This window comes from Motacilla alba, chromosome 3 (assembly GCF_015832195.1).
Source record: "Motacilla alba alba isolate MOTALB_02 chromosome 3, Motacilla_alba_V1.0_pri, whole genome shotgun sequence".
NCBI lineage: Eukaryota > Metazoa > Chordata > Aves > Passeriformes > Motacillidae > Motacilla > Motacilla alba.
This window is the reverse complement of record NC_052018.1, coordinates 93,433,768-93,459,086: the sequence shown is the minus strand read 5'-3', so window position 1 is coordinate 93,459,086 and position 25,319 is coordinate 93,433,768. Positions and strand designations below refer to the sequence as shown.

At 36.3% G+C, this 25,319-nt stretch overlaps 1 protein-coding gene across 42 annotated transcripts in view; it reads left to right on the top strand.

Moving 5' to 3' along the window:
• The window catches only part of ESRRG (estrogen related receptor gamma), a 389,887-nt gene that overhangs the window by 317,270 nt on the left and 47,298 nt on the right, over positions 1–25,319 (top strand). For all 42 annotated transcript variants that reach the window (XM_038131555.1, XM_038131540.1, XM_038131541.1 and 39 more), the window contains 2 exons: positions 19,809–19,919; positions 24,603–24,764. In XM_038131555.1, the coding sequence (XP_037987483.1) occupies positions 19,809–19,919; positions 24,603–24,764 (273 nt within the window). The remainder of the gene's footprint in view (positions 1–19,808; positions 19,920–24,602; positions 24,765–25,319) is intronic.

Here is a 25,319-nt window from a genome sequence, read left to right as displayed (position 1 = left end):
TTCCTTCTAAATCTTAGTATTTGCTATTCCAAGCAATGCCCACTTGATTTTTGAGACAGAGAAACATTATTATCAGTAGCTCAGCAGAGTTACAGCCATCCAGGTAGAAAGCAAGCTTTGGTAGACAGGGAGGACAGGCCACTAAACCATTTTTTTCAGTCTGACCCAAATTCAGCTCCTGGCCTGGAGAGGGTTCTGTTTGCTTATTCTCTGAAGTTTACTGCATGATACAAAGTGATTAAGATAGCCAGCAAAATCTCTTAAAAACACAAACAAAAGAACAAGGGATTGGACTAGACAGGCAACATGCTAGAGTTACCAATCAAGCTTACTTCAGTTAACTACAACATTTGTTTTGCATTGTTTCCTAGTGCCATCTACTTTCTGCTAACCTTCTAGTTAAAACCATGGTGTAACAACCTCAAGTGAACAGAGTATAGCATGTTAAGCCAAAACAGCATTTGTGTGCTGTAAATATTCTTGGGCAAAGCTAACTGATTCTGCGCTACAGGAAGGAAGTACCTCTCTTCTGGAATAAGAGAAGGTCCTGAAGTCCCTACACATGATTAAGATAAGTCACATAGCACCAATTAGTCAATTGCAATTAGTTACTACTAATGGGTTTTGTATCCAGCCTTCATTGTAGACCCTACCCACTAATAAGAGCAGATTAGTGGCTCAGCCAGGGAGGCCAGAGGCCCCAGTTCATAATAATATAATTTATTATTAAGAATAGTAGGTTTATGGTAGTATTATGTAGATGCTACAAGAGTATGAAGGGGCCTGGCTAAATCTCAGTAACTTAGTTCTGTACCTTCAAAGTCAATAAACTGCTGTGAGTTACAGAAGCAATATCATGCCTATGCTGTGCCATGAACTTGCTTTCAAACCTATCATGTATACACACCTTCTGCCTTAATTGTCTTATTTTCAATATGTCATGTATTTTGGGATGCAGAGGCTATTTCTCTAGGATATATTGACAGAACTTCTTAAAGTCATTCCAGTTTTAAGTCAGGTTTTGAGGTGTTCATGTTGAGAATGCATTTGTTGTTTCTGCATGACTTGTAGTTTTGCTTCTTGGTTATAATACTGGCTGCTTATTTCACCATTCTACAAAATGTCCAAAGTCTATAGTGAACCATGTCAGACACTCAAACTCATAAGTGAGTAAGGTTGGCATAAAGATGTCCCAGCACACTAACCAAGGCTGTGACTTCTCCAGGACTTTAATGCATTTGGTACTTATGAATATAATATAGCTTGTGGTGGGGAAGGCACAAGGGAGCATGAAACTGGGATTAGGGCATTAGGGCAGAAAGCTGGCAGGCGGTATCATAGTGCTGGTGTGTAGAGCAAGACCCACTGGTCAAGCTGAGCATGTAGGGATGCCATGGTTACTGAACAGTGCTTTTCAGCTTGCTTGGAGGCAGCTTCTGACAGGTGGCTTTGCTACTGCCTGTGATTTCAGAAGCTGAGTCTGTGAAGCCAAGTCAGACCATCTCCCAACTTCCCATTTTTTCTTCTATGATATCCAGCTTTCTGTTTGTTTTCTTTGGCGTTCAGTCCTGAACAGCTTTGTATTTTCTTGTGTTGTTTGGTGGTATCTTTGGACACAGCTATTTCTAATCCTTTCTTTCATCAGGAAGTTTCTTAAAGGGAAAGTTACATTGCATTTCTTATTTAGAAATATAATGACAGAGAATTGCTTTTATTTTGAATATTCTGCCCTCCAATGATCATTTGCATTTTCTGGATAACCTTTAGTGTTTATCTTAGGATAATGTTAAAAGAGGCAATTTCATTACATGCTTACTTACCTTAGAAGTCTTTCCAGTCGGGAAAGGCTGCTTTGCTTCCTTCTTATTTATTGACTCTGTTTTCAAGCTGTGCCATTACCTCTCTTTAACAATGAGAAACTTGCTATCTAAAACTGCCCCAAACTTAGGAGGGACAGCAGTGAATGCAGCGTTGGCCCTCTGAAAGTGAATCTAGAAATAGTAGAAGCAGTGGTACTAAGGTTACCACCAGGGTAAACACTGGAAATTGTCTGAAGAAATGACACCGTTTAGAGAGCACCCTGAGGGAAATCTCCATATCTATAACTCTTTAAAAATTTTTGCAGAATGATATCTCCTTGCTCCCACGCATCTTCCCTTTCTCATAAGTTTTTGCTGCAGACACCTGTATTAGTTGCATCTTCATCTTGAGCTGAAAGAGATGTTCTGCTTCTTCAGTACATTCCTGATGTGGATGCACTAGGAATATAAGACCAGCAAATAGTTTTTGATTGAATGTATTTTGAGCCATATGTTAGATGGAAGGAATACCTGTGCCCTGAGCCATTGCTTACTTGGTTCTCCACCTGGCCAGCAACACCTGATGCAGAAGCACAGCATTTTAAGAAATGGACAGGTAATTTCTTTGTTCCTATGGATATATTTTGTATAAGCTTTAAAAAATATAACAGATTTTTGTATCCATTACACAGTAGTAGCTATATGTTGAAATCAATTTCATCTATAAAATCCAACACCAGAGAAAGTATTTGTAAAAGTTTCTTTTTCTTTCATGTCTCCTTATTGCATCAAGTAGTGCCAGGAATTGGACATTCACAAAATAGTTAGGATGTCACTGAATGAAACATGTCAATTCAGGTTTGGCCCAAGTCATTCTGTACACAGATGCAGACATATGCCACTGATTGCAAAAAAAGTTTTTATTTATTTGCTGTTTGGATAAGGAGGCTGAAGCTGGGATTCACGTTTTTTTTGAACTGAGTGCACTGGGATGGGATAACCATCTGTCCTGAAAGGGAGATGCTTGACTGACTGTATGTGCCTGCTGATAATAACATGGCATGCTGGCTAGCAGTCTTATCAAAGCAGTTGCCAGAGGTTTAAGAGTACACAAATAAAAATTACTTAATGACCATTTTTAAGGGGCTTCTGAAGCTTTTAAAGAAAAAAACAGTGTTTGTGAGTGCAATAGTCCTGCTTCGAGTTCTTTATTTCAAGCTAAGTTTAACAATTTAATTTTAATCCCTTTCAAACGCCTTGGTCATGCTTTGAAGATAGCAAACCGCCCCCTCAAGCTCTGAAGCTGAGCACTGGCCCTTTTTGTTTCCACAAGCTGAAAATAAAGTGCTCGCATGAGCTCATTTACAGAGAGTAGAGTTGGCAGCCTTATCAGGAGAGGAGAAAAGAGCTCTGAAGATGAAAAGCTATCGCTGTGACAGAAGTCTTTATTAGGTTGGGCAGTAACAGAACGTAGTGTACACAGGATAAAGTGATGGCTACCTAGAGCATTTAGGGAAAACCAGAAGAGTAATAATGTTTTATGTTGTTCTTAGAGTGGGTTCTTCGGTGATCCCTCTGGCCTAGGGGTGTTTGGAGTGAAAAAGGGGACTATGTAAACAGAATACTGTCTGTACAATCTGCAGCCTCTGCTGATCACAAAAAAGAGCGAGTCAGAAAAAGGCGAAGTAAAGATGAGCCATTTTGTACTTTCATAATTACTCAGCATTCCTTGTTGTGTCAACCCTCTGCTATAGAGTTTGCTAGGAGACAGATTTTGATTGAAAAGCCCTTTATCCAGTTTCACACATATGTCAAATCCCATTTACAACAAATATTTCTGTGATGAATTTCACATATTTTAGGACAATATTTTATATGAGACAGATGATATGCAAGGTCAGCTCTATACTGATAATAAAGTTTAATGCCAGTAGTAGTCCTCCAGTCATTGACAGCCTATATGGCTTCTTGTTGTTTTTACTTCAAAATTTTTCTTGTTTGCTTGTTAGATTTTTTTCTTCGTTAGAGATTGTGTCCTCTTGCTCACCCAGGATTAAAGCCATGGCGACATTTTGTAGGTAACAATATCTTCACAGCCTACACCCATTAGAATCAGTGGAATGTTAGCTAAAAGAAAAAAAAAAAGGGATAAGTACTTGTTTCTGTGATTCTTACAAATTTCACAGCTGCTATGAAAATCAAATAGAGACCTGTATTACTTTTATGCGTATCACAATAGACCCATTTCTTCATTTAATTAAAACAGTAAAAGATGTGGCTCAACCATACAGATTGACAGAGGACTGTAATTGATTTGGCTCATTTCTTTTTTTTTTAATCACAATTAACAATAAAACACAGTGCATTTTGATGGAGAAGTAACTGAGTAAAAAACAATGAAAAAGGAAGATAAATGGCACTAATACTGCTTGCATTAATTAGGTGAGTATGTTGGATATTTTGCTGGAAAAAGTCTGCAATGGGGCTTTTAGTGGCATGGGAGTTAGAGTTGCAGTTTTCTCTGAGTAAGGACTGCAGGCATTTGTTGATCAAGAAAACTGTGTAAAATTGCCAGATCCTCATAACAGATCTTTGTGCAGTGGAACACGGCACTGATCTCTAAGTGTGTCCTCAGGTAAACTGTTCCATAATAAAGAATAAAGTGTGATGGAAAACCTTCTCTTGAAAGACAGACTTAGCAATTTTTTCGTGCATTGTGTCAAGTTCTCACATTTGAGCAGAAAAAAAGTATCAGTATTTACTGGTCCTACCTTCAAATTAAATTTTTAAACAGTTTTCAATAGTTGTACATCAAAACTGAAAGGGAGGGAGAACATATCTACAATCCAACTGACTTTATATGTGGGGTTCTTGGACTTCTACAATAGTTTTGTGCTACTTTGTTGCTAATCAGTATTTAGTCTGCTTCCTCACATTAATAATGTAAGTTGAAACCAGCACTAAATAACCCACTTTTTTTTTTCATGATATCTGTCGATGAATGAAAAGGACATGAAGCAATTCTTTGTCTCGCCCTAGCTAGTCTCAGTGGAGGAATTACTAGTCTAGCCATTGATCCTTGCCATTGGCAGGATTGACTGTGTTGCCAATTGCATGTAATAAGACACATTTCCCATCTTCATTTCCAAACTGATGTAGTTTTACGCTTCTTAAAATCAAATAATATGCATTAACCAGATTGGCATTGTACTTCTGTGAATCACCCTCCATTTCAGGATGCATGGCATGTGAGTGGTATCTAGAAAGTGTTTGATTACGGCATCTAGAAAGTGTTTGATTAGTTCAGCAGCAATAGTCTGAGATGAGCAGGTAAATCTCTCTCACTATGAGTAGCTTTGGTTCATGAAACTGCCAGCAGAGGAAAAATTCTCCACTGGTGCTTCAGACCTCGTGTGCATAAGAGTTAACCTGCTTATTTGTTTATATGTTACTATTGTGAAGTATCTTCCCGGTAGAAACTTTTATTTTCAATTCCCTTTTAAAGCTCAGCACATTGAGCCTCCCTTTCTTATGCACATGCTGCCAAGGAGGATTGTCTCTAGATAAATTATGCCCTCTCTTTCTTAAACAAGATTAAAGAGCTTCTCCGGCTGTTAAGTATCCAGCACTTGAAATCCCAGTCTGTTTAGTTCACTGTGCCATTTGCCAACTGTGTGGAGTTTTGATGAGGATTGTATACCTTACTGGTACAATGTACAACATGGTTTAAGAAATGTAGAGTGTAGAGAGCATTTTTTGATGTTTAGCACAAAGATGAAAATCCATTCCTCAGAGTAGAATCGATAGAATGGGACAAATAAAAAACAAGCATATGAAAAGCTTTTTTATTTTGTCTTACATATTTATGCATCTACAAGGATAATTTCCTCATCTTTTAATTAGATAGATATAAAAATGAAAAGGCCCATGCAGAGGATTTAAAACTTATTTGGATGCTGTTTTGTGGAAATGATTTTGAATAAAAAATGGGCTGCAGTATTTCAGATGCAGGGAAGATGCCAATCAAAATCACGGAATTCTGGCTCTGAATTTATTTGAGTTTTAGGATTTTTTTGATGTGGAATTAGTCATCTTTGGAAGTGATACAAAAATTTTTCTCTGAATGTAAATAGATTGTCAATATAAATTTTGCAGTGCATTCTCTCCTTTATTTTTGTGGGCTCATAGTCTTAATTTAAAAGTCCAGTTAAAACAAAAATTCTGCTGGGTTGATGGATTTAGGATATATGGCCATGTTTCCTATTGCTCTAACTGCAAGTTAACCTAGTTTCAAGAAATATGCAAATATTGTCACTTATCATCACTGAGAGAGCAGTAGTCCCCGCAAAAATTTGGCACAAAGTAGAGATATTTATTACACTTCCACTCTTTGTGGATAGTTGAAAAGAAGATCACAGAGCAATCTAAAAGGAAAGCCACAGGCTGGAGAGAATAATAAAGAGGTATCAATCCACCACACCACACCATCTCTGACACAGTGGCATGACAAGTGGAAAATAACTTAACTCTGTAAAATAGGGAAAAGGCAGTAAAAAATGAATTGTGTTAGAGTTTCTAAAACCTGCCTCAATTCAAGAAACAAATGCTCCTGAGCAGTGCCAAGGTGTACGATTTTCACATAAATCTCACATGTCAGCAAATGGGAAACATGTAAAACCCTAAGAAACAGTGTCAGAAAATATCAGATTTGTTAAGACCATTGAGATCACTGATTTAAGAAGGTCCCATCACCAGTCCTAAAGGCCTTCCTCATAGAGTCCATCCTCAGTGCCATGTGTTTTGATTTTCTCCAATGAACAATATTCCCAGCAAACATAACTGATGCACCATTTTGCTGCATATAAACATAATTAGGGGTATTTTCTTCAGTGGTCAGGTTTCATTTTCTCCAGGTTTAACTAAGTTAAGGCTTCAGGGAAGAACATTTGAATGAGTTCCCTTTGAAAATACAGGCAAGATCTTATTCCTGTTATGTCACTAATGCAATAAAATGTGCTTTCTTGTTCAGATTTATCTGCACGTTTTTGTACCATTCTTCTGAATATATCTAGTGCAGATTAAAATTAGTAGACAAAAACCTGTGAACATCTGAAAATGGATCCAAATTTGAACTCAGGATCAAAATACTTCCTGGAACAAATGAACACATGGCAGAAGGTTCTGATCCAAAGTAAAGGTCAAGAAGAGGGAAAGAAGAAAGGAAGAAACAGGTTTGTTTTGTTTAAATAACAGTCCTAGGTACAATTTTGGATCTTGAGTAATGTGGAGATGCAGTGCTGGGCAGAATCTAAGTGTGGAAAATGGAACCACATAGAGATTTTATGTGCTAACAGCTCTCCAGGTCTTCACTTACTATGTATTTATATTCACAGATTGCCCACATAGGGCAGGATAAAAGAATGAGTAAGGAATTTTGACTCTTAGCTTGTATTAGCCATTAAGCAATGCAGTGTCATTGGTTTGAGTTACACTGTGTTGTGCAAGGCACACACAGCCTTTAGTGATCATTCTCTGAAGAGTTTCTGCTGGAGAAAGAAAAGTCTTCTCACTGCAGGCCATCATGGATCTTGTCATCTCCTTTTCCTTTAAACCTGTGTCTGTTTTCCTGATCACAGAGAGACAACAATGACATTTTTTCCATAAGCAATTCACAGAACCCAGGGACTGAATTGTACAAATTGTACACACACTTCCTGGTCAAGTTGCTCAAAACCTGTCCTAGGAAGAGTATTACATACATTTGTTATAAATATCTTGAAATACTCTCCTAGGTTTCTGGGCTTGTTTCATTAAGCTATTTTATACATAACCTGTCACATTTTTACTCAGTAAATTCTGCTCTTGAGTTGTAGTGTCTTTTAAATTGGGTGTCACATTCTCTAGGAATGTATAGTGATATGTTTAAAAGAAAAGAGTGTTTTAATGGAAGGAAGAGAACTTTGGAACACAAATCAGAAAACTTTGAAAGGAACATAGTATTTGGAAAAAAAACAAAGTCAATGAAACTCTTTGCTCTTCTCACCCTTAGAAGTAGCTCTGGAGAAAATTGCAGGCTTCAGTAGAGCTATAATAGATTTGTAGTGCATTGAGTGAGAAGACCTTGGTCTCCTGTTTGGTAAATATTCTCTTCATGGTTCCTAGGAAAACAAAATACGTGTGTGTTTAGCATTGCTCATGGTGAATATTCCCATTGACATCTGCATTCAGAAGGAGGGTAGGTATGTATCAATTTAAGTAGAATGTGCATGTCAGGAATTACTGACTTAGAACTATTTAATTTTTTTTTTAAATTCTGCATCTGTTAAAATTCTATGTAAAAATAATTTATGAGGAAATTTTATGCTTTATTTCCTCTTTTAAATAATGCTCATGTAATTATGTCGCCCAATTACTTGTATTAACATACCCTTGTACACTGTATAGATTCTTTTCATAGCAGTTGCCATTACAATTTAAAGAAAAATATTCTTCTCAGACAAGCCTCTTTTATATAAAGGCATTTTTAACACGGACAAATTGTTTCTTCTGTAAAAGATTAATTCTTGTGACAAAAATTTTTGACCTTTTTTCTCTTTCTTTTTGTTTTGTTCATTTAAGCTGGCTAAAATTACATACATATTCATGTATTTTAATAAGAACAAAGCATTACTCTTGGATATTTTCCATAAATTTGTTCTCATAAGCAATTTGATAGACATCTACTGTAAGTGTAATGGGGAAAGTTTACAGTAAATCAGTCTGCCTGGTTTAGAAAACTAGAATTTATTAACCCATTTCCCAAAGGCCCAGTGTTACCTATGATATGAAAAGAAAATTGTCACCGTTTGTTTTAGAGCAGGGGCACTTTATAATAAGACTATATCGTCTAATTGTTTAAAAATTTATTGTGTTTTATTGAAGTGAAATCAATTTACCTCGTACTATTAATTGTTTGTAAGATTAGAGGCAGTCAAAAAGTCTGGGGAATGCTGAGCACATTTGCAGCTCTGTTTTTCAGCTGGGATTTTCTGCGTAGGCTCTGATGCGTTCCTGTTGCTAACCACGAAAGAGCTGTCGATATGCTGGTTAACCAATATGCTTCTGTATGGAAAGCTTCTAGCCGTGGTATCAGTGAAGTGGTACCACTAATAAACCTTCCATTAATTGCTCAAGTAGTACCTTGAGACGAGACTCAGAGGCCAGAGGCAGGGTAGCCTGTCACTCCAGTGTGTCAGGCAGAATGTCAGGTTGTGAGGCTGGCAGGGTGGGTGAGCTGAGGTATAAATCACTCACACTCAGGGCATGAATGAAGTGCTGAGCGTGTTTAGGAGAATACTTAAAATTCTAAATGTAGAGTTAGATTTTTTTTTTTCTTATTTATGGTCAGAGAACCTTGTACCTGTTAACTCCCTGTGTGTCGTTTTCTTTTCCATTGCTTTATGAAGAAGAAACACAAGTATCTACACTTGTTATAGGAGTTGCAAAATAATTAATCTTGTGTTCTTTTCACACTTTAGCTGATATCACCAGATATTATCTTAATATTTTTGTATATATGTATATACAGTAATGTCTCACTCCTCTTTGTGTTAAGGGGGAAAAGTGAACATTAGAAGATTAACAAAATAGTATGCATCTTTTAATCTTGCCACGTTCCACCACATCTGATAGTTTTATATATTTTATATATCTACTCATGTAATTCAGTTGAAGGACTGGAGCCTTCTCTTGTAATATTTAATAAATTAAAAAATTTATTCCCGGTTTTGCTCCTCACTTAACCTTAGCATCAGAACTTGATAAATTAATTTTGGTGGTTTTCTGCTCAGTTTCACTTTCAGATTCATATGTATGCACAATTCTTTGATAGTAGTATTCATGGAAGAAGAGGGGAAATGTTATATACAAACAAAGGAACATAGTTTCAGTACTCTGGAAAATGTTGGGGCAAATGTTTGTATTGTGGATGGTCCTCCACTAAAGGCCGTTTGTAAAATCCCTTCCTGGCAAGACCATTTGGAATGCTTTTTGTGCCATCTACAGAAATCGTAATATGTGCAGAGGACTTATCTCCATTTTTGTTTCCATCTTTAAAAGCAATGCTACAATACTAATGGGAAACAATTCCACCACATTGACATTTTACATAATTTTCTTTATTTTACTCTGAATGTCTCGATTTCATGCCCCTTTAGCCACTAGATTTTGAAGTTTTTATTGCTGAACAGTCATTACTTTAATACACTGTAAATAATGAAACAAAAAACCTTAAATTTTTTGTTCCGCAAGAAGATTTTCAGGAAGAAGGAACACTGAACAAGAAGGTGCTGTGACAAGAAGGTGCTATGTCAGTGTCTTCCAGTCCAAACATATTAACCTAGATCATTGGTTTTTTCCCCTACCTAAATAACAGGCAAAGACTGTACTTGTTAAAATAAGCAACGGCTCAGACAAATCAGAACAGAAGTAGAAACCAGGAATTTCAGGTGTGCTCATCTGAACTGTGTACCCATATTTACCACTGTTGAACTTCACTCTTGTAGCAGACAGAATTGTAAGAAACAGAAAAGTTGCAGTACATAGACAGGAAGTGCAAAGTACAGAAAAGCCCTATCATTTGTCAAAGACATGTGAAGCTAGTAATATAAAATCTTTTATCTTGGGGTTAGAATTATCTTGTAGTTGTACTGGAAGATTACTGTGGGACTCCAAATGAAGCCCTGCTGTGTAACTCCTATCTAGTCTTGAAAAACATGTGCAAACAGAATAACAATGCAGAAGGCAAAATGCTCATATTATGGATGCAGAAAGCCAGAAAGTGAGAATATGCCACATTTTCCAAGTCAAACCCATATTTTCTAAAAAGTCTGTGCATAAATTTGAAAGTACCCTTTTTTTAGCATCAGACTGGTTGGTATATGTACTCATTAAATTACTTCAGATATTTTACATTTCCATTGCAGTCTTCCATATATGTGAAATTGATATATACTTTAAACCTTACACTTATAAATCATTATAAGATATAATTAATGCTCCTAAAAATCTGTTAGCTGCAAACAGAAACTGAGACATGGTGAAAGCTTCTTGGGCTGTTCTCCCAGTGTGCCCCCTGCTCTAGATCCAGTGGAACCACAAAATAGCATGCAGAAGACAGTGAGAAGTTCAGAATTCTGCTGTACCTTTTGAGGAAGCTTGAAGGATCAAGTCTGAAATGGATGCAGTTCCACATATCATTATGTTACTCTTTAAAAGAATAAAGAAAAAGTAGGGTAGAATTGCACAGTGTTTCACCAAGAAAATATAGCTCATAATTACTTAATACATAAATACGAGAAAGTTTGCGGAGGTAGGGTTGTTATGGGTGTACTAAGAGAAAAAACAATGTCAGAATCATGCTTTCATGAATACACCTTGGAGAAATCCAGAATTCTGTGAGAAAAATACATATTTGCACTGAGGCCAGTTTAGCCTCAAGTGGCATTATAAAGCCATCTGAGCTGTAAAGGTAAGTCTCAGTTAATTTGCCAGATGAGTGCAATTTGGGAAGTAAATTCTGCTTGTCTTACCCTTGTACATGTCATCACAGAATGGCTGTTGCTTGAGGAAGGCAAGAAAGATTTTGTCCCTAAGAAGGAAAAAAAGTCTAATAAAACAGAAAAAAAAACCCCAGAGTTAGGGATCATATTTGTTAGGGTAAAAATCTTAGTATTTCAGTGAATTTTACATCTATTTTAAATATCTAGTATGATGAACCATCCTTTAGTTTTCTCTGATTCAGTTCCAGCAGAATGAAATCACTTCCTGTAGGTAGAAATCCAAATTCTAAGTGGAATATTTCTTGGTCCCAGTAGAACTGATATTATTTTGTATAACTGTTTCAGCTCATGCTATTAAGAACTTTCCTGTGATTTCTGGATCACAGATTAATTCCAGAATCCCACATGCTCCAAGTCACTAACTGAAATATTGTGAAACTGCACATTATTGTATCTGAAAAGGGTATTGAGATCTTGTTCATGCTGCTGGTACTTCACAGTCCGATTATTGTAACGCATTTCATTTCAATCTTCCCTTCTGTCTTGAGAGTTGCCAGCAAATGGTCCAGAAATTCAGTTAGACTTCTTTTCTATTACAGTTGTCACCAGCATAGCTCCTGAATTCTTTATAAGCTCTAGTGATGTGATCTAGAATAAAGGCCTGCTTTTGACCTTCAGGTGTTGGCACGGCCTTGCTCAAACTTACTTTTTGACCTTTCTGTCTCCTGACGTTCTGTGCCCTCTCCTTGGATCACCAGCCAAGCTGCCTTTCCCGGTCTGGGCTTGTCACCTTTAAAGTAATGGTTACAAGTGTATTGATGCAGTAATGACTTTACAGCCCAGCAAGCTCCACTTCATTAAATTGGTTGTAATTTGAACTCTGAAACAAGATAGCATCTTCTGTAATTATATTTAAATAAATTAGGGTAAGAACTGTGGTATTTAGTTAGTGATAGATTGCCTTTATTTATTCCTATACCTTGTCCCAGGACATTGTATGCATAATTAAAAAAATAAGGCATATACTCTCATATAGTATGGTTATGATATATAAGCACATTGACATGAAATTTAATGGTGCAATTAGCAACAGTATTTTCTGTGTTATTCATAAAAGCTGTTGCAGTATTTTACACTGCCTCCTAATAATTAGTATATTAGTAATCTAGGTGATGGGGAGAGAAGTATTATGTAATGGTAACTGCTTCATTTCAGAAACACCAGGGCTTTATGTATATTCAGCCTTAGTTCTGCATTCTTTTTCCTTTGCAGTTTACAAATATGCACGTTTTACTGCAACACAGGCTCTTCCTCAGTTTGGGAATGGGAAGGAGAAGAAGTGGGAGCTGTATAACCTCTGTTTACTGGCCTAATTTCAGTCTCTTTTAAAATCATCTTGAGTCTAACATAATTCCACTGAAAATCTGGTAGTACAAAACTTGGAAAATATCAAATTTGGGTACTAGTAATGGAGTACATAGAGTGTATCTCTTCCAAAAGAGAGACAGATTTTTTTTTCCCTTCTTTTCCTCCCTTCTTATGTGAAGTGTAAGAGATGTTCTTTTGTAATATTTGAGAGCTAATCATTGGATAATGGGTGTTGCATGTTTAATGCAACAGTGTAGCTGTCATGTTTTTCTTTCCTTTTTTTAAAAATTTTCTTCTTTCTTTCTGCACATTCACCTCTTCTTGAACAGAAATAAAAGGTTCAAGGCTTGTCAGCATCAGTTTATAGATAGCTGTTTAAAAATAATGAGGTATTGGGTATTGTAAGGCTCAGGGCTGTCTTGCCAGACTCATTTATTTCCATTCACCTTTTGTCAGAATTGCAGACAGAAGACATTCAATTAAAACTTGTCACCTGTTGCGTGTGACCTAATTTGTATTTGTGACTGTCACAGATTAGGATACATATGGAGCCATTTAAAAATTTAAAGGAACAATAGGATTCTTAAACATTTTATGCCACATTTTCCTCATGTGAACATCTTTGTTTATGGACCATTCTTCAAGGGAAATCACTTGGGCTGAGAAATAATAGAACTTATTTACACAAAGTCTCATTTACATGGGAAAACTGAGGGGATTTTATTAACGTTCTTTTGTGGTTTAATGCATAAATGGCAGTGCACAAAATTTCAGCATGTAGATGATTAGTTCATGCAAAGTTAATGTTCCTTTCAAGAGAGGCTGAGTACTGAGCTGTGTAGGTAATGCATTTATCAGTTCTTTTGTCAAACTGAAAAAAACAAACCACTAGGCTTTAACCTAAGAGATGTGTTTATCAGTCCCTTTGCAAAAATCCAGCCTATCTCATCCCCTCCTCCCAGGATAAAAATGAAATTTCCCAACTACTGCTTACATTTGGTTCCCTTGAAACTTTGTTTAGTATTAAACATGAGCAAAATCTAAAATATTGTTTTGAAACATTTGTTTTGCAAAAGCAGTATTTTTTTTCTTTTGTTTTTTTCAACCTGAAACAAGTCACTAAATATTTTAATTAGCTCGATTATTTGGGGTTTTTAGTAATAAATTGTTCTTTACAAATCGTTGCAGAGGAACAGATAAATTAACTTCTAGTCACAGATGAAGTTAGATATTAAAGTAATAAACACTGTTTTGTTTTTTAGTCAATTATATGGGTCAGTTCATGAATTAATGGTTTTACAGGCGTATCTTGAGAACAGCCAATTTTATCCCACATTAAAAAATACTTTTGGTACTAGCTGAATGTAAAGTAGGTGGATGATTTTTAGATTTCCTGTGCTACTCTAAATAATGTGTTTAATTGTGGAGATAGCTATAGGAAGACTAAACACTAAAGCCTTCCCCTGGTAATTGTTAATGCAGCCATAGATCAGGAAAATGTTAATGTGAGTCATAGCTTCTATCTTCTTTGATGAATTAGGGCTCTGTTTTCAAAGTTTTATCTGCCTAATAGACATTTATTTTACATCTCTAGCTGAATGTTTACCTGCATAAGATATTATCCAAATTCTTTGTAAACTAATTGCAGAAGCTCTTTGGCATTTTTGTAATTCAGTACATAAAGTAAGTATGCAGATCCAGAAAAAATGATAGCTGATATTATCTTATTTCTTCAGCTGTGTTGCTTTTCTGCATGTTTCTACTGTATTGAGAGAGGTCTTTCATGGGTTAAAGTATTTTTTCCATTGCAAATCTCTCAGACTTCAGGGTTAATGCACCGGACTCTAACCCCAAATTACAGAGGTTGCTAAAGTGTCTAAAGAGTATCTAGATGAATGTGCTTTCTTAAATCTCAATACATTCTGTCCGTGTTCATTGTGGAAAAATCAACTAGTTTTTCTGGCTTATGTAAATAAAAGCAAAACGGAGTTTATAATATTCACTGAAGTTTATTCAGCAATCTTGGAAATAATCATAGTAAGTTCAAGTGAACTGGAGCACTCTATTAAGGCATTGTCCCAAAGGAGAAGCACACTGGAACTTGCCATTTAAGTTATATTTGTGCTTTCCAGTTTTGCTGTTAATCTGGGTTTTTTTACCTCTGGTACTGATGTTCCTCTAGAGTTTGACAAGATGCAGTTATGTGGGTATTCATTTTTACCTGTCTCACTGTTGAAGACAATGCTGGGAATCTTGCAAACATCTGTATTAAATGGATTGTTAGCCAGTTACAGATCTCAAAAAATGAGATGGGAATATTTTTCATACATTACAAATGCTGTGTTAGAGGTGGAGCTTGCCAGGGTGGCATTGATGTAGAACATATCAGCTTGCCAGGAGACTGTTATGTAGGAGAAACAGGAAGGGAGCAGAATGTGAAATTCCTGAAGGAAGTAAGAATTGCACACTTCAGACTGATTTCAAACCTGTTGTTTACTGATTAAGTATTTTTTTTTTCCTCAAACAAAAAGCTCTGCACTTAAAGGTAGAGAACAATTTCTTACAGGCAAACCTGGTGTTGGTAGGACTTGATTTGAAGGATTGGGGTAATGCCTTCCAATGTAACTTGAGAATTTCTTGTGGGCAAAGAGCTCTGTGGAAAGGACAAGAATGTTTGTGGGTCAGGTGAACAAATGAACACTGGCAGCTTGTAGCCAAGGTAAGGAGGAGGGGATGGAGAAGAAAAATAGAGATGGATGATAAAGGAGTAAATAGTGGTGGATGATAAAAGGAGTAAATAATAAGCTTTTAATATGGCTTGCATCTGTATGGAAAATGAGATGACATGGTTAAATAGTATTTTCATACTGAGGACCTGAATTGCAAAGTCAATAATATATTGGGGTATGGGCAATCCTTTTGGCTATGTAGCATCATCACAGTGGCTATCTGTCCTGCATGAGGTCTTCAAGGCAGTGTGAGGAAAGAACCACAGAATAGGAATAATAATTTACATTTATTGTCAAGGTAGAAATAGATGAGGAAATACAAAGAAAATGAGTTCAGGTTTACCTGTATTGTTTAGATTCAATAACCTGTTTTGTAGCTCATGTGGCACATCTGTTCTCGCCTTCAGTTGTTTCTATGCAAGGCTATGTTGACACATTTAGTGTAGAGTAAGTACACAGTGTGATTTTGTTGTGTGTTGTGTAGCATTTGATAGAAATCATGCAAAGATTATGTAAGGAACCAGAAGGCAGACTTTTTTTGTAGAAGCTTATGTAGTGATTATATAAAAGCATTTATTCCCTGAAGAATAGGTGGAGAATTTCCTATGTTGTATCAGTACATGTAGTTGCTTTGTTTTAAAAAGTAGCTATTGCACTGAGTTATACAGTTTCCATCTCTCCCTATATTGCAGCTCTACACTCCAACCCTCATCTTCTGAGATTTGTAAGTCATGTCTAAATCTCTGACCACCCATCACTCCTGAGCAAATGAGTTCATGATTGTGCTTGTCCTGAGATGTCAAGTGAGCGTGTTGCACTTTAACATTGAAAGTAACTGCTCTCTTAGCTGGTAGCAAGCCTGTTCTTTCTATTTCTACCCTGTGGTCATCCCTGTTTTTCCCGTTAGGGCTCTTGGTGGTGTTTCTCTGTTGAAGGCTTTTCAAATGAGCATTAGGAAATTTGAAGAATCACATTGTCTTGACTGTGGTGGAGCTGTGTTCAGTGACATGAATGGATGTTTTGACCCCGAAGAATGTAATTATAATGCATATAGTGCAGTTCATTGGGGGATATTACATGATTTTTTTTATGGGTGGGGTCTTTCTTTTCACTTCAGGGTTGAGGACTGATTGGGTGAGTAAACTGAGATGCTGAAGATTTTGTGAAGCCACAATGCACAGCAGAACTGAAGCACAGGTCTGCTTAATTTCTCCAGATGTCACAATATCCTCCTTAATAATCTGAATACAGACTGTGTACAGATTCCAACAGTTACATTGGTGACTGATGTAAAGCTCCTTCTGCCCCAAATGAGGACTAGTGTGGACAAAATTACTTTCATTTCTTCCCTTTTTTATTCTAACAAAGGAGGCATCAGTTGCTACTGTCTTGAGAGCTACTGCCTTGATAAATAAACCTGTAAGTAATGAATTCTCTCATACAAGCTATAGGAGTTACAGAGGAATATCCACTGATATACTTCGGAACCTCTGGATTTCAGTTTGCTACCTGCTAAACTCCCAGGTTTTTATGGAATATCAGATGGGTATAGCTTGTTAAGCAGTGTCTTTTACTGTATTTACTTCTATAAAGACCCTTGGGAAGTAAAATATCATGTAGGGTGTGTTAGACTACCAGAAATTAAATCCTGAGCATCTACTTTCTTATAGATACAGAAAAATATAGATGTAGGATATCTTACAGATAAAGGAAATATTAGGAGCCAAAATGATGATAAACTCTATTAGTTTTAATGGATGGGTTATATATGTGTTTATATTTAACACCAATTTATTGGTTTTAAGTTATCAAAACTATTTTCACATCAAAATTTGAATTAGTTCTATTATAGACTTAGGTAATTTTAAATTGTGCAATACAATTGCCCCCCAGTTATCTAGAAGTTAGGTTTTTTTAAAACAAAGCTTTATTTACAGATAAAGCAATGTATATTAGGTGAGGGTATGGATCTAAGTAAAATTTTGCTATTGTGACATTTTTTTGTATTTCCTTCCATTGAGTATGTGAATGGCTTGAATGTGTATCTCATCTAATGCAAAGGAGGTAAAAAAATTGTTCATCTTGGTAGATTTATATTATTTTAATTTAAGCTTCTGTTCCATTACTTTTTGATTAAACATACTTATGTCTGATGCTATCCATCTTTTATCACTATGAAATCTGTTCCCAAGCAGAAAGAATGATGGCATCTGAATTATGCAGGAATCATTTTCTATCTATTTTTCTTCAAATGCTGGGCAGTCTTTTTCATAATCCCACCAATATTGCATATGGCTTGTTCTAATCCTCTGCCTATTTCTGAATATTCAACTATCAAACCTTGGTCTTCTGCTGTTTGTTTTTGTGGCAATGTATTGTCCTGGATGTCATTTACTTCAGCTGTAGCTCAAACTCCCAATTCAAGTGTGAAGAACAGTGAGTTATCATTAGTTCTGAAAGGTTTGAGCTATCAGTTTTTAAAGTGGTCTTGTAGTTTGTGCATTTCTAAGTATAACTTTAAAAAATAAAAATAAAAATAACCATGCTCTGTTGATTGAATTAGTAAAAAATTTATCAAACAGCTTAGATCACAAATCAGTCACATGTTACATAGTTAACTACCATAAATAAGATTTCATTCATAGTTATGCACTGACCTCTTGGGGTATGTGGTTCATTTGTGTTACTGTTTAAATCTTGTCATCCCCATAAATGCAGCTGGGGACACACAATGCGAAATGTACTTCTTGGGTTTGATGGACTGACATACAAAGTCTTCTGCAGTAAACCAGGTGAAATTTCACTGTTAAGTAGGGGTGGGTGATCATTACCTGCTTTCCTGATGAGCAAAAGCTATTAAGCTATTGACTACTGTTGGTTACAACTCACTGAATTATAGTTGCAGGTGTTTGTTGTGTCCTTAAAGCGAGCATCTCCTTTCTCCCAGGAAATATAAGAAGAAGGGGAAAAAAAAAAAAAAAAAAAAAAAAAAAGCAATACCACCCCAACAGTAGTTGGCCTTGGATTTCTGGCTAGTTGGCAAAACAGTTTTCCTTTACAAAACCCAGTCAATCCTTTTTAGTTTCTGAGAAGGAAAGAGGACTGACAGATGTTTCCTGGTAACTAGTCTGTGCTACCCATGCGTGTTCAGAGGTAGCACATAAACTTTGTGCTGTGTTCTTCTTGCTGTGCACATGAACTGTAACTTCTTTGGTGGTGGCTTCCCTTGCTGTCCAGAAGCCAGTTCTTGTGGTATTTTGTGTGTAAGGGATCAGAGGGATGGGACGTAGAAGAGTGGGGCACAATAATAGCAATAGGAAATAGACGCAGAGGGAGGAGAGCTAAAATAGACAATGAAAAGAAAAGTGAGAATGTGAGTTGCACTTGTTGCACTTTACTACATCACTCACAAGGACCATTGATACTTCATGTGTCCTTCCATTGTTGTGTTGTTAAATCCTCATCATCAGGGACAGATTTTGCACTTGGTGTTACTTGTCCTGTTGTCATGCATATGTGCCAAGTTCTTCAACTTCCGTGTTATGTTACTGCTTGGTTTTAGTCACATTCATCCAGGCTGTCTCGAAATCTGCCTTGGTGACTCAGAAAGAAATACAAATATTTCCTTGTTTTGTAAGACCTACTGTCTTTGCACCCTTTCGCCTTGTTTCATTTTGTCAATGAGAGCAGCTATAGCTTGTTTCAGGAAGGTAAATTTCTATATATCCATACATCAGAATGCTGTATTGAAGGAATGAACAGTATGGAGGTAGAACACAAATGTTAATTCATCATTGATGACATCTAAAGGCACAACTGTACCATTTCTTTCAAATCCTCATGAAAAATTTCAGTCTTTAAGCCACATATATATTCGTATTTTTCTAGGGACACTTACTTTGTAATATCTGGCCATGTTAATCCATCTTAATTTGGTTTTGACTGTCTAAACTGTATACAGGACTCATTGTTTCTAAAGTTGTAATTTTCTGTACTTCTCTGCTCATAATGTTATGCTCCTATATCCATGGTGTTTATTACAGCTTTGAAATTCTGCTTCTGGCAAAGATGATTTAAGATTAGGCTCTTTCAAATGGAAACTAAACTTGCTAGCTGTTTTTAATAATATGTAAAAAGGAATGAATGGTTTTAAATGAACAGGAAATTATGTTGTATACTTAGTCTTGCATGTGTGGAACTCTAAACTGCTTGCAAATAGTTGTAATGCTGATTTCCCATGCTTTCAAAAATTAATCTTTTGAAATAAACATGCTTTTAATATAAATATTGGAAGGCAGGAAATAGAAGATTGCTACCTGAAAGGCATATCATAATGTATTTAATTACATGTTTGCTTGTGTTTCCAAATGTAGGTGTGCGCCTAGACCGAGTACGTGGAGGTCGCCAGAAGTACAAGCGCAGAATAGATGCAGAGAACAGCCCATACCTGAACCCTCAGCTAGTTCAGCCAGCAAAAAAGCCATGTGAGTACACCACATACACAGCATTTCTCTCTCAGTACAGGCTATTGACTCCTAGCCCTGTTTGCTAAGCTCCTTCTGGGTTGAGCAAGAGTTTGGTCAGAAAATATTACCATGAAGACTATATGGATTTGGCTGTTAACAGGTTTTGTTTTAAATATGCTCATCTCTCTCAAGTGGAGTTGAACAAAGAGTGCTTTTACAGGTGGAAGTGTATAAAAGCATGGTTTATGCAGTGCAAATTTTACATTTACAGGTTATCTTTATTTTCAGTGGTACATAAAATGCTTCATACTGTGATCATTAGCTCATTGAAGCTTCTACTTTCAGATTTCACAAGAAAGTGATTTTTGTAGTTTTCACTAACTAAATGAGTTTGACTGCTCAACCTCCCAATGAAAATACATTAAGAGCCTCATTAATTTATACCTATAGATTAATTCACTACCTAGCATTAGATTAAAACAGCAATATGCCACACTAATAACAAAGCAGAAAGTGGTAGTTTGGGCTCTAGTACCCTCATGGATTTTTTTTCTTTGTTTTGTTGTGTTTTAATAATGTCCTTGATTGTATCTTTCCAGGCTGAAATTAAGAGAGAAAGAGATGATCATCTCACTGCTAAAATACAAGTACCATCCTCTTTGCGATTAACTAAAAATAGTTAGGGGTTTTGCTTTGCAGCTTATATAAACTCAAGCAGTGACTGTACTAATTCCATGAAGTAAATTTAATAGCATTATAGCTGTAGTGCAAGAGGCTGGTGTATTATCCTGCAAAGACACACAGTCTCTGTATCAAGTGTGGTAAACTCTTCCAAATTCAAATGGGAAAACACACATCCAGTTGCTCCTGCTGAGGAGGTTAATTTGCTCCTAACATGGATAAATAAGCCAGTGAAATAAGGAGCGCAAATTCCTTCTTGTCTCCCATTTGCCTCTGCCTCTAAGCCTCTGACAACACACATGTCAAGTTTTAGCCCCTTGAAAATATCTGGCTGGATGGAAAATGGAATCTGTTTCTGATGGTGTTCCCCAGTAGGGGACAGTGCTGTGTACAATACGTTTGAGCATATGGGGATCTGGAGAGCAAATAAACAGTCTTTGAACTGTAAGTGAAAGGGCATTTTAGCTGTGTCAAAGAAAAAACAGCCAGTTTTACATAAAATTAAAGCTTAAGTGAACATATGGCATAGTTTCCTTTTGCCTTTCCAAAAAACATTATGCTGATTATATTCCTTCAATTGTCCAATCTGGCATCTTCTACTCAGCCTCCATAAGCTGCCCCACTGTTCTGTAAATACAATCTAGGGCTGCACTAAGCAGATTTTGCACATTATAATAAAAACTTTCTGATAATACAATAAAATTTAATAAACTCTAATGCTTAATTTCATTAGAGGTTTAGTTTTCCTGAGTGCACAGATTGTCAGTTTTTCATTTACTTCATATTGTCATTGAGTAGAAATGTTGATAGCCTAACATACCAAAAAAAGCCAGGACCAAACAGAAAAAAAAAAAAATCCAACCCAAAAGCCCCAAGCCCTTAAGATATGAGCAAAGGTTAATGCAGTTGTACTGAAATACAAGAATCTCTGTGTAAACCCAAGATTATTGCAACGTGGTGCATTACATTACCTATAAGGTGATAACTGCACCGATTTCTGTAAGCTCCAGTTGTCTGAGATAAACTAACCTCCTCATAAATCATTATTCATTATCTGAGTGCCTCCCTCCATTTTTCTTAGCTTGTCCAAGTACAGACAATTTAGTCATAAACATTTTTAAAACTTAATTTTTAAAACTTAATTTTCAAATCCAAGTAAGTATCCAGACTTGAAATAGTTGAATTGTTTTTGTGTGGAAGTAGCCTGGGAGATTTTCTGGACCCTGACTGATAGTTTGTGTATAACAAAGGCATAGGAATGAAAATTGGGTTCTATTGATTCTAATTAGGGAAACATTAAAATAAGATCTACCTTGAAACAGTGCTCATGGCTATTCAGTTTCCTGAGTGATGGAGTTTTCTGAGTACATTCAGAATTTTTCTATGTTCTGTGCTGATGCATGTGCCAATACATGTAGCTTTTTCCCCCTGTAAGGAAAAAACAGGTGTTTAGAGGATCTTTTCTACACCTACTTTTGATCTCTCTTGTATTTTCCAGCTTCACCATAGAATGTAATGGCCTGGCTGTAGATTTCATTAACTGCAAAAATAAAAAGGATTTGAGATTTTGCAAATCCTGAGTCAAAATAGACAATATTCATAAATCATCTATGGAATGCCATTGGTGAGAAACCTCATATACAAATGAAATTGTTCTTTGGCCATTTCTTCTGTTGCAGGGGAAAAAACCCAGAATTTGGGGATGAGAGTGCTTCTTCATTCCTTTATCATGGTTTAAAAAACCGAAAAGTAGAAGTCCTCAGCTGCATATGTTTGGATGTTAAGAAACTCTTAATTAATTTATCCTAATTTCCTAACCTATTAAAAATTCTGGAGTTTGTAAAGAAGTAATATTATCTTTTCTCACTTACATGTTTTCTGTGTGAAATTGAAGAGGTTATGAAGAGACTGTTTAAAAACTTTTTTTTAATTGTCTGTCATTTGTAAATAAGAATAGAATTCCTCATTAATCAGTTTGATAGTCAGTCAACTATTGAGATCAAAAATTGCATCAGTTGGCGTAGTTCCTATAGTTCATAAAAAGCATGAATATGTTCCCTTGCAATAAAACAAGCTTGATGTGATAGTTTCCAGTTGGCTCTTAGTTTCCAGTTGGCATTTATTATATGAAGGACTAACATATATCACAACTTCTGACGCACAAATTTGGAATAAGGTAAAAATTGTAGAGACAGTAGATCAGAGTCAAGGAGTCTGTGTCACTAAAGAGCAATAAAGTATCAGAAATCTGAATCAAGTGAGCATTTTATGGAAGAATGTCATGGGCTAGTGGGGATCCTTTCTGACACTGATGCCTTGGGTTTTAGCTTTTATATTTTTCAGATTCTCTACTGCTTCAGTGTGTAGTTCTGAGCTTCTTATTAAGGGATAGTAAGCTTGCTTCACAGAGCAGGTGGACAAAACAATTCCTTTTCTAGCTTGGGACCAAGGACAACTGATCCAAATTTCAGGCTCAAGGGCATAAACAACTTGGACCGCAGAGAGAAAAACAAGAGGGATGGGACTTAATAACCTAAAGGTATAATTGGACAATTAACTCCAATATGCTAATGGATCAGAACTTACAAAAGTGTGCGACCTCAGGACCAGTTGACCATTTTGGGTCCATCTTTGGTGTAGCCCTGGCTGGGCTCTTGTGCTGCCCAAGGTGTATCCATTGAGGACTTTTAATAAATACCTACTTTATTCTTTAACTCCACCTAGCCTGTGTTTTAGGTCAGCCTTGACAAGGCATCAACACTGCTGAGCAAGTCACATCCCAGTCAGCTTCCATTGCAGGAGAACAGTGTGATCTGTCCTGTGACTTACATGCAGATGGGGAAATTATCCTAATTCTGGCAGCATTCTCTGCACTCAGGAAATACTTGGTGTTGTCTCACAGTGGAATCCCATTTATATCAAGCGTTACAATTTTTTATCTCACTGAAGGGAACAGATTCATGTAAAATCACTACAGGGTGCCATTTGGGCTTTAAATTCTGATGGTGCATTTGAGGTCAAAAGATGTACCTACCAGGAAAAGTAAAATGTAAACATATTGGGAAGTATAGTAATGTACCCTCTATTAGGAGGCTCAATGAATTAGTCCGTTACCCATTTTTCAGTTCTGCCTTCTCAGAGTAATAAATCAGGCTCCTGTATAGAGATAAAATATTTCCATTGTGCCTTCACATGGATATAGTGCTCATATTATGTTTATCCGACTTTCAGAATAGCAACACTGTATTGTAAATCTTGTAGGCTCTTCTCTTTTTTTCTTCTCTGCATGTTTCCATATAACTTAATTCATTATCCCAAATACATGTCACTGATTAAAAAAGTAAATATTTAACATGTGAATGAAAATGCTATATAGATAAAAATAAGCAATGTGTGACTACAGTAAAGTATCATTCCATGCACATAACCAGTTTTCTGAGGTAGAGTTTGCATGCTTTCATACTTGGCTTAGTTGTACACTCTTTTTTCTCTTTGATTTTAGTGGTTTTTCTTGTTTAGAAATGAGAAGCAGATCATTAGTCTGGGTTTGTAGGTAAAGAATGGTAGTTCGGGTCACGGAGAGAGGTTACAGGTTTCAGTGATTGACTAATTGCATGTGGTATTTACTTATTCAAAAATACCCCTGCCTTTAAAGGGTGGAGTGAGTTGCAGGTAATAAAATGAAGGCAAAACTTTTCTATTTGAACAGTACAAAATGCCTGTAATGCATTAATCTTTCCCTATAAAGTTTGTACTCCAGTAATTAACAGGGATTATGTATTTCTATGTTCTATTACATTTATTATTTAAGAACATACATGTCTGGCTTGATAAACACTGTTAACGGATCAGATTTGTTTGTGCTGTAACCACTTGTAGGAGGTCATGAAGTTACAATAAGGTGTAATTAGGTTCAGTGTCTTAAGACAAATTTTTGTGCACTTTGAAATCTGAGCCATCTGTTTGAAGTGTAGAATGATTCTGCTGGTGATCTTGTAATGTTCTGGACCATTTTTACAGATAACAAGATTGTCTCCCATTTGCTGGTGGCTGAACCAGAGAAGATCTATGCTATGCCTGACCCCACTGTTCCAGACAGTGACATCAAAGCACTTACCACTCTTTGTGACCTGGCAGACAGAGAACTGGTGGTGATCATTGGATGGGCTAAGCATATTCCAGGTACATACAGTATTTATTGCAAATAGATAATGTACAGAAATCATCGTGTGCGTTAATTCTTTGCTGGTAAAAAATACTGCTTTTTTCTCTCCCTATAATGCATAAAGTTTTCCTAAGGCTCCAGAATATTCCCACAGAACATAGTTTAGATGGTCATGTATCTTACCTTGGAAGCAGTAGTGTTGTTGCTGCAAGTGTTACCATGTTAATAAGTTTCACATGCTGCTTAATGAATTTTTTTTTCATGTATTGCTATTATTAAGATAAACTCACCTTGCTATCCAGAGCATTAGCCTGGCATAAAGGGTCGTACAAGTCCTCTCCTCTCCTCTCCTCTGTAGTTACTGGATTTGGCAGTATTTGAATATAAGTCTGGCTCCTCTGTTACTAAATGCAGCACTAGTGACCACAGGAGGTGAAAAAATTCAGTTATATTTTGGCAAGGCACTGAGGAATTGTTCTTTTCATTGACTGATCTAGTGTGAGAACTGAACTGTACCAGCAATTCATTACAAAAAACTAAATTGTCCCAAAAAGTCTCCTCTTACAACTTAA